Source organism: Pangasianodon hypophthalmus, chromosome 20 (assembly GCF_027358585.1).
Source record: "Pangasianodon hypophthalmus isolate fPanHyp1 chromosome 20, fPanHyp1.pri, whole genome shotgun sequence".
NCBI classification, from domain to species: Eukaryota; Metazoa; Chordata; class Actinopteri; order Siluriformes; family Pangasiidae; genus Pangasianodon; species Pangasianodon hypophthalmus.
In genome coordinates this window covers 16,175,054-16,185,525 of record NC_069729.1, presented here as the reverse complement: position 1 = coordinate 16,185,525, position 10,472 = coordinate 16,175,054, and the positions used below count along the sequence as shown (strand labels likewise).

General features: G+C 40.0%; 1 protein-coding gene across 1 annotated transcript in view; it reads left to right on the top strand.

Annotated features, from left to right (window-relative positions):
* Positions 1–5,902: 5,902 nt before the first annotated feature.
* The window catches only part of LOC113538091 (metabotropic glutamate receptor 7), a 213,846-nt gene continuing 209,276 nt past the window's right edge, over positions 5,903–10,472 (top strand). The window contains exon 1 of the mRNA XM_026932924.3: positions 5,903–7,196. Coding sequence (XP_026788725.2) covers positions 6,696–7,196 — 501 coding nt within the window. The 5' untranslated portion in view covers positions 5,903–6,695. The remainder of the gene's footprint in view (positions 7,197–10,472) is intronic.

The window sequence follows — 10,472 nt, the reverse complement described above, 5'->3', positions numbered from 1 at the left end:
CCTTTGTTCAGCTGTGTTTGAGGTAATATAGTTAATCAGGGTTGACAGGATTCAGCAAAAATTCTAGCCAGCTATATCTCCATAAAGCACATAAAAAAACACCTGAAACTAGCCCAAAAAATTTGGGCACTGGAAAAGGGGAGAGATTTTTCTTCATTTTCTCAGCTTTTGCAAGGGAAATGTACAGACACTATAGACTTCATAATGCCCCTTTCCCTCCCTCAACCTTTGTAATATATCTTACTATAGAAATGTACTAACTGTCTGTACACTATCATAAACACTTTGACTTTTTGTGGAAATTGATTAGGTACAAAAGAGCTAATTAGAATTCAAAATGTACAGAATTGTGTATGAGGAGGCTCTGCCTCACCTGCCCCTATGGATGAGCCGTCACTGAGAAATAGTGTACTTTATGTTACCTCAGTGATCAGAAGAACGAATACGATCATTTTTTTTTTTTTTTATATTGGAGTTTATATTTTATAAGACCCAAAAAATGGGGGGATTTTTTGTTTTTTTCAGATTTGTAGCCAAATCTGACTTCAGCAGCAGGTTCTGTACCTTACACAGATGTACCTGATTGCATTGCTTTACCCAAATTAAATGCACATTCCTGTTAGGTAGAATTTACAGAAGATGGATTACTTGTTAAAACTTTATTAAGGACTTGCTACATATTTATGGCTGTCATTAAAAAAAGGAAAGAAAAAAGTTATGGCCTCATTGCTGCAAACTTGCTTCAGGCGTAATGAGTAATTTCGGACCTGGATACGAAGTGAGTATTTGCTATAAATAAATATAGTGTACATTCATATCTCTAATTTATGTAATGGGTAAAAAGGAAAAGAATCTGATAAGACTTCAATCAGGGATTTAATGGGGGGAGGACTGAAGACCTGCCTCTTTACCAAGCACTTAAATAAGCACTTACATATAAGAAATGATTTTGTTGCTGTACTAACAGATACTAATAGGATTTCAGGTTTATCATATTCATAGACCCTGAACTATTTGTAATAACATGAGGATATGTTTTCAATGGAGACTAGAAATCACTTCTGTAAGTCTCTCTGGATAAGGGTGTCTGCCAAATGCTGCGGAATGTAAATGCAATGTAAATGCACATACACTACTAGGGATGTAACTGAATCTGAATACATTATTTGGATTGAACAGATAATGTGTTCTAAATGGATATGAATAGGAGACACATTAATTTTTTTTTCCTTCCACAGTGCATCAGGTTGAGACTCAATCCATTCAGGATAGGGATCCTGCAAGACACAACAAAACAGTAAAAAAAAAAAAAAAAATTGAGTGGCATTTTTTTTTATTAATGCAGATAATAAGCTCAAGAGTACAAACAGTAAGTTCATTAACATTACATTACATGAGAATGCGTTACAGCATCCTTAGTTACTGCCTGGTCAGGGTTGTGGTGATTTAAATTACTAGTTTGCTTTTGGGAAACAGAACCAACTTCTTTCATTAGAAAATATCAAGGAAACATGCAAACAAAAATAATAATTGTGTGAGCAGTATTGCATACATCTCTAGTTAAGACCAATTATGAACTGGAGTGATGTAGCTGAGTTTGAGGAACTGTTAGATCCAGAATTCACACATCATGCTGATACTGCTGGCATTTCTACCTCTGAGTTTTTGTTCAGTGTTTTCTAGTGTTTCCCGGGTGCACGGTGGTAGGGTTCATATTTAATATGAAAGAAAAAAAAAATCCAGTTTAGGCCACACCCACTTTAGGTTTTAATCCAAATACAGATACAGATACAAATATTTGGATCATGCGACAGATACAGTTACAGATAGTGACATTGCATTACACCTGTATACACTAGTGATATGGTAGATAGTAAGGATTTGATGATCAGATGATTTGGATTAATGCATTGATTTAAAAGGCAGGAAATGTAATAAATTGGGGCAACAATGATACATTGTTTATTTTTTATTATAATTCATTATAAATCAATTGCAATTAAAAGGACAGACAACCAATGTGTAAAAATATTTCATATATTTAAACAGATATGTAAATAATTTCATTTCATCATCATTCACAAATTAACGTTAGGCCTATCACAGATTCTAAATGAACTTGGTCACATAATGAGCGGAGCCTACTAAATTGAATCGAATCATATCATAGCAGATTCAGTTGTATTGTCAAATACTGAATCTTTGCCTTATGAATCATAGTTGTATCATTGTATCATGTGGAAGTCTAAGTTGTACACCCCTAGGTTGAAAAAAATCTGTAATACTGCTTTTACTGTTTAGCTTTCACTGTCCCACGTTGTCCTTGTACTCTATGCGCTATGAATACCATAACCATGAGGTTTGGATGCACAAAGGACACACGGGTGCACTGAGCCATTGTTTTGCATCCGTTCCTTTTTCTCTTGGGACTCTATTGCACTACACGACACTATAATGTTTGCACTGAAATATTCAGCTCCAGTGCAAAGGTGGCAACCATCCAGCAATTATTCTGTGATACTCCATGTGACAAAGTGAAAGCAGGCTGCCAAAGATCAACACTTCCCATAAAATCTGTTGTGATTAATTACTATATCATGTTTCAATTAAGTATAGGCTTTAGTCATGAATAAACGTCTGGAAGAGGTGCACAAGGGAGTTTAAATGTGCAATATTAATCTCATTAGCATTCAGGAAGGAACTGCAGAACTTGCGGCACCTTTCAGGATTAAGTATTAGGTATATAAACATGTCAGTGAAGCGGAAATGGGCGATTAGTTCTTTCCTACATTCCTAAACATCTCTGCAGTATAGGACATTGTGTAGAGTTTGAGTCATGATTACTGAACTGAGTGATTATGGAGATAATACGGCCTATACTGGGAAATATTAGCTAGATAATTCTGAGCATATTTTTTGGGATAGGCCAGATTTTAATCATTGTTTCTATATTTGGGCTATAATACAAAGCCACTGTCAGTTTGCATGTTCTCCCTGTGCTTTGGGGGTTTCCTCCAGGTACTCCGGTTTCCTCAACCAGTCCAAACACGTGTCGTAGGCTGATTCCAAATTGTCTGTAGTGTGTGAATGGGAGTGTGTGTGCATTTGTGCCCTGTGAGGAGTTGGCACCTTGTCCAGGGTGTCCCCCGCCTTGTGCCCCAAGTTCCCCGGGATAGGCTCCAGGCTCCCCCACTACACTGTGTAGGATAAGCGGTATAGAAAATGGATGGATTTTTTTTTACCTGCCTGCAGTATATTCTAACAAATTTAGCTGTTTCTGTTTCCTAGAATATAAGCAAACTAGTAGCCTAATTTAAACCACCCTGACCCTTTCCAAGCAGATACTAAGAATAAATAAAGGAATGAATGTTGTACATTTATGTTAACATAGTCTTTGTTTGTCTATGAGTTTCAAATCTTATTGCCAACTCGCACCTGCCTGAATGAAAGTACAAACCTCCCACTCGTACAACTTTTCGTGTTTCGTCTGGTGGGATCCCAGTCCCTATGAACACCTCCGGATGCCCTGTGAACCATTCTGGTAAGCTTTCTTCAAAAAAAAAAAATAAATAAATAGTGCAATGCCTATATGTGTCTGTATTTGTATCTGTCTGTGTTCATTCTGAGCAATGTAATCATATTCAGATTTATATATATATATATATATATATATATATATATATATATATATATATGTGTGTGTGTGTGTGTGTGTGTGTGTGTGTGTGTATGTATGTATGTATAAAGGAGTTATGTAAGACTGCATGTTAATTTGCATGTAATTTAGCTGTTGTAAAAACATCCTGATGCTGAATAGCCCACACAGAGCAGGACTAAGGGGTAGAATATAAAAGAATGAAATGAGAAAGCACACCCCATACATATGTAAATACAAGATTTGTGATGTAACTCGATTTTTTCGGAGCCAGCTAATCTTTGTTTTCATAGATGATTTATCCATTTCTGTAACAAGAACGCAATTGAATTGACTTTGAATGTCCTTATAAAAAGTGCTCTTTTTTTTCTTGCTAACATATTATACTCACTCGGCCATAATTCGTAAGAAAAGCAGTCTCTCTCTTCATAGTACTGCCACGATTGTAAGGGGCAACATGTGGAATGATGGTTCTTTCTCATGATTTCTGATGGTTGGATTTTATCTGATTTCATATAACCATTAACACACCCCTAACCCTAACCTTCTTGTCTTTTCATACATTTTGAATCATATGAATTGTTACAGATTTGAGAACATGCTCCGCCTTCATCCCACCTCCCAAGAACTTGTGGTAAATTTCCTCTAGGTGTGAATGTGTGTGTGAATGTGTGTGTACATGGGGCCCGGGGACAACTGGCGTCTCATCCAGGGTGTATTCCTGCCTTGTGCCAAGTGTCTGATATAGTTTCTGGACACACTGTGACCCTGACCTGGATAAAGTGCTTACTGAGGATGGATGAATGAATAAATATTGTATGCAGTAGACTACATTGTTCCGTCCTTTCAGCGGTGAACAGCATGGGCACTCTGACCGCTCTGCAGCTACGCAGCCCCATACACAACAAGCTGCAATGCACTGTGTGTCCTGACACCTTTCTATCATAGCCAGCATTAACTTTTTCAGCAATTTGTGCTACAGTAGATCTTCAGTGGGATCGGACCTGACAGGCTAGCCTTCACTCCCCACACACATCACTGAGCCTCGGGTGCCCATGAGCCTGTCACCGGGTCACCGGTTGTCCTTGTTTGGACCACTTTTGGTAGGTACTAACCACTGCATACCAGGAACACCTCACAAGATCTGCTGTACTGGAGATGCTCTGACCCAGTCGTTTGGCCCTTTTCAAAGTCACTCAGATCTTTACGCTTACCCATTTTTCCTGCTTACAACTTCGAGAACTGACTGTTCACTTGCTGCCTTCATTCAAGAATTAAATAATTTTTAATTCATTTTTTATGTTCAGGACATCTGTGTTTTTAATGGGCATTTTCAAAAAATTCACAAAAGAAGTGGATGTAAAACCCTCAACACAACGACAACAACAACAACAACAACAATACTACTACTAATAATAATAATAGGAACAACAAGCAGATCATTTTTAGTTCTCTCGGAATACTTTTTTGTTGTAGAAATTTTGATTAAAGAAAGAGAGAAAGGGAGAGAGAGCAAGAGAAAAGAAGAAGAAGAAGAAGAAGAAGAAGAAGAAGAAATAAGCAGATAATTTTTAGTTCTCTAGGAATACTTTTTTTTTTTTTTAGAAATTTTGATTAGAGAGGGAGATTGAGAGAGTGAGAGAGAGTGAGAGAGAGAGGGAGAGAGAGAGATAAGAAGAAGAAGAAACAAGCAGCTCATTTTTAGTTCTCTAGGAATATTTTTTTGTTTTAAAAATTTTGATTAGAGAGAGATTGAGAGTGAGAGAGAGAGTGAGAGACAGAGAGTGTGAGTGTGTGTGTGTGTGAGAGAGAGAGAGAGAGAGAGATATGAAGAAGAAGAAGAAGAAGAAGAAACAAGCAGATCTTTTGTAGTTCTCTAGGAATAATTTTTTGTTTTAGAAATTTTGATTGGAGAGAGAGAGAGAGAGAGAGAGAGAGAGAGAAAGAAGAAGAAGAAACAAGCAGATCATTTTTAGTTCTCTAGGAATATTTTTTTGTTTTAGAAATTTTGATTAGAGAGAGAGAGAGAGAGAGGGAGAGGGAGGGAAAGATGAAGAAGAAGAAGAACTCTAAACTTATGGAACGACTTTCTAATTCGTGACGCCGCGCGCGTAATTGAGGCCAGTCGCACACAGCCCAGTGGCGTTAGATTCCTCACGAGCGGATGGATGACGCCTCCGGTTGTGTGCATGATGCATATTTGATGCTGGGTGGAGGGAGAGGAGGCGTCATTCCGACAATCCGAGCTGGCGGAGAGACGCTCGCTCTCACTGTCTTCGCTACTCCTCCTTCTTCTCGGGATTTTTATTTGATTTATTTATTTATTTTGTTGTTGCGCGATCAGGAGGCACGAATAAGCCCGGTGCTGTTCTTTCAGTGGGATGTAGCACTTGATGCAGGGTGCCACGGTGCAGAAGTGTCCGCGCGGATGCAAGGCTTCCGCGTCCCGCTGGGGTTTAACCGCGATCCGTGACGCGTCGCTCTCATGTCAGTGTTCTGTTTGTTATTATTATTTTCTTTTTTTTCCTGAATGTTTTTTTTATGAAATGATTGCGTTGACTGGGATTACGCAGGTGCATCATTCATTCCGTAACCCGTTTCTATGCGTCAGCGTGACAGCAGCGCAGTGAAGGATTCCGCTCCGTGTGGAACCGCCGCGCGCTTTTCAGCGTTTACTGGATGCGCGCTTGTGCGTTGGCTCCCCGAGCACGCCGAGGTTAAAAAGGTACCGAGAGCTGCTTTGTATTCGAGAAGAGTGGAGATGTGGTGAGACAATGGTGATGTGAACAAGCAACAAGCGACGCGGTGAGGTGAGGTGCTGAGAGGCTGCTGGCGCGCACATTGCGCGTGAGCGACGCCTCCGTCTGTTTGCGCGCCGAAATTCTTCAAAGCAGCCCTCTGTTCAGAAATGGAAATGCCTGTGACTTCGACGCGTTTTAACTTCCCTGGCACGAAAGTCGTTTCATAAGTGCGTTTGTGCATTTTTGTTTTTTTTTGTTTTTTTTTTCTTTTTCACCCTAAAACCGAAGTTAAGAGGGAGATGATGAGCGGGCGCGAGCCGACCCGTTACTTTCCCTGGAAAATGTTGTGGATGATGAGCGCCCTGACGGACCTGGCGCTGTGCCAGGAAACCTACGCGCCGCACTCGATCAGACTCGAGGGGGACCTGACCCTGGGCGGCCTCTTCCCGGTGCACGCGCGCGGCATCGCCGGCGAGCCGTGCGGCGACGTCAAGAAGGAGAACGGCATCCACCGGCTCGAGGCCATGCTCTACGCGCTGGACCAGATCAACAGCGACGACGAGCTGCTGCCCAACATCACGCTGGGCGCGCGCGTTTTGGACACGTGCTCGCGCGACACCTACGCGCTCGAGCAGTCGCTGACGTTCGTGCAGGCCCTCGTGCAGAAGGACACGTCGGACGTCCGGTGCACGAACGGCGAGCCGCCGGTGTTCGTCAAACCCGAGAAAGTGGTCGGGGTGATTGGAGCGTCGGCGAGCTCCGTGTCCATCATGGTGGCCAACATACTGCGCCTTTTCCAGGTAAAGCGCGCGCCGCCTTGGTGTGTAAGTTTGTTATGCACGTGACTTCAGCTGCTAAGTGCAATCAAAGAAACATCTGAGCAAAGTCTAGTCACATCTGCAACCTACTACACATACTAATCATGCACTGTTCAAGTTATGCTCAACACCTGTGGTCCTGTATTATGGCTGAAGTCCAGCAACACTGCTAAACACACACACACACACACACACACCACCTCATCAGATGTGTTTATGCATGCGAATCACTAAGCAGTGCTGATCTCCGGCCATCCAGCACCACGAATCCAGCATTGCGTAAGTGCATTACCCATGGCACTCAGCGGTCTACGTGACACGTGGCATTCATTTCCAGTCGCGTTCCTAATGTGATGTGACCGAGCTGCACCGCGCTGATCGATCACGCACCGTGCGCTCGCGCCTGCAGGAGGGGTTTGTTTCTTTCTTCCTTTCTTTATTTTCCGCGAGCGCAGTGTGGTGCTGAAAGAACAGCTAAGGTTCCATTAACCCCTCCTCTGATTTAATAGAAATAGCATGCATCCCCTGCACTCGGAGAAATCAAGGTACCAGAAGGTACGTTTTACTTGGGTGCATCTTGTGCACCTTTAATGTGTGTACTTTACTTGAACATAGTGCACCTTTAAAATAATTTAAGTTTAACGCTTTATTCTTAAAGCTAATTTAAGGTACACCCAGGTCAAAGACACACACTAAAGTTATATATATATATATATATATATATATATATATATATATAAGACAAGGTATAGTTTGGTACCTTTATTGGTACCTTTATTTCTATGGCTGCTTACTATCTGACATTTCAGTACAATCATATAAAAAAAGTTCCTCAAGTGCTCATAGAAGGCGTAACAGTTCTTACTTTTAGTCCTACATAGAACCTGTAAGAGTTCCCCTAAATGGATATACTGAAGAATGCTTTAGGGCTAGGTGATTTTTTTTTCTAAGCGTGTACTGTATTTCATGTCATTGTACACTCTTAGAGGGAAAAAAAGATTTTATCAAGCATCCTAATGGGTTCTTCAGTTTGTTCCTCCAGATTAAGAGCTCTCAAATGGTTTGCAACCAGGAAGCCTTTTAGCTCTAAAAGAAATTCCACGAACCCTCTCTGATTTATCTTATGAACAACTTAAATATCTGGCTCATTATTTAAATTTGTAAAATAATATTCTGCCTATTTATTTGAGATTTGGTATTCCTGAATCTTCCACATTAGATCCAAGCTGATATTATTTATAGGCCTAGTTGTTTTTTTAGTTATTAATGTTTGGATTAAATCCTTTGTCATTCATGCCAACTTGACTTGGCTAATAATTATAAAAACTCAGTAATAAAAAGCAGTGATAATGGTGGGTTATTTTTTTCCACTGCCGTAATTAAAACAAAACAAAACAAACAACCAAACAAAAATGTTGGCTTTGTTTAATGGACCCTTGGGAAGTCCTGGTCTCTGATTTGAGAATCACTTCTCTAGAGGATCCCTTAGAGGTTCTATGTAGGAGCCAGCACCAGAAAGTTTCTCTTTATACAGCTTTTAGAAAACTAGAACTATCCAAAAATCCCTGAGGAATCTTTTGTACAGTGTAATATCATGTGTTTTGGGATGAGGACATGAATTTATCTGAAGTCCACTGACTTCCATAGACTTCAATGGGCTTTCGTTGGTCTCACAGAAGTTTCTTATGAAATCAGAGAGAATTCTAATGTTAAATGAGTTAGCAAAGTTTATTTAATGACATTTACTATATTAGTATGAATACTGGCTTAAAATTCTCTTTTATAAGAGGTTAGGAAGTGATTTATTGTCACGTAGACATGCTTTCTATTGATTATCTAGTAACACTTTTTCATTCCTGTGTCGAAAATCACAGCTCATTCACCATCTTGTGCATTTTTTGGGGAGAATTCTCCATTTTGTAGCTTCTTATAATATCTTACAATACTCTGCAATATGTTAGCACAGGTAGAAGATACATAATACATAAAGCACATTGGGGATTTTATGGAAAACCATTTCTGGTATTTGCTTATTTTCAGCTTCAAGCACTTTTGCGTGGCATGAAGTAGAGGCGGCTAGAGTTTATGTGCGAGCCAGCGTATGCTAATATGCATGCTGACATTTAGCATCAGCAATAATTGTAGCCTGTTGCTTTTTCTCCAGTCTTTGCTCAGTCACATGGCACAAATAAAATGGCAAATCCCCTGTGTAGTTTCCGATAATGATGCGAGCGGATTATCCAGCTTTATTCGTGCCCTACACTGGAAATAATATAGCTAATGATGTCTCACTGGCCCCGTCAGATGCTGCGATGCTCACATGCTTCTGTCTTATGTGACAATAAAAGGCGCACAACTTGTTCATCACTTTTGGAATACTTCAAACTTCTTTCAGATTGTCTTTAGTCCTTGTGCACTAGCTGATCTTTCCCAGAGTTTCTTGTTTTTCCAGTTGGATGAACATACTGAGAGGACACATCTTACTTTCTTATTTTAAGGATTTGCACGAGATTGCATGGGGATTTCTCAGCTACTGAAATGACGGCATTGTATCACATAGCATGTTACACCTTACTGAAAGAAATACTAATGTTAATGTTTCTAATGTGTGCTTCAAGATTTGATTTTCCTTTTTTTTCCCTATGTCCCATGACCTTTGTGACTGTCCTAGGTCTGTAACTTTCTTTGAACTCCTGGCAGAGGTTCTTAGATATGTTTGTGGTTTCTGCTTATGAATATTTCACTCATTTCAGGCTGCAGATCTCCTCAGAATCAGTGGCCTAAATGCACTTTGGCAGATTTTCTACTTGGCCAAGCAAAGCTTGCTGGTTGGATATTTTACAGGTTAAAATCTGACATGCTAAACATGAGCATTTTGGGTATTTTGATCAAGTATTAGGTAGAGATACATCTGTTTCTGAGAATATGTGATGATGCAGGAGATTTAATGTTTAACCAATGAAACTGTAGTGCTTTATTTTTCTAATTTGTAATTGATAATTTCCAAGATAATGGTTCAGTAAAATTCATAACATTCCTAAAAATGAGAGTAAGAAATATAAGATGAAGTAATTGCTTTATCCTGGATAGTGTCTTGGTGTATCCTGGGAACACTGGCCTTGGGGCGGGAATACACCCTGTATATGATGCTAGTCCATTGCAGCACACCACACACACGCTCACTCACTCAATTCTGATTAGCCAGTCCACATACTGGCATGTTTTGGGAGGTCAGAGGCAAACGGAGAACCTGGAGTA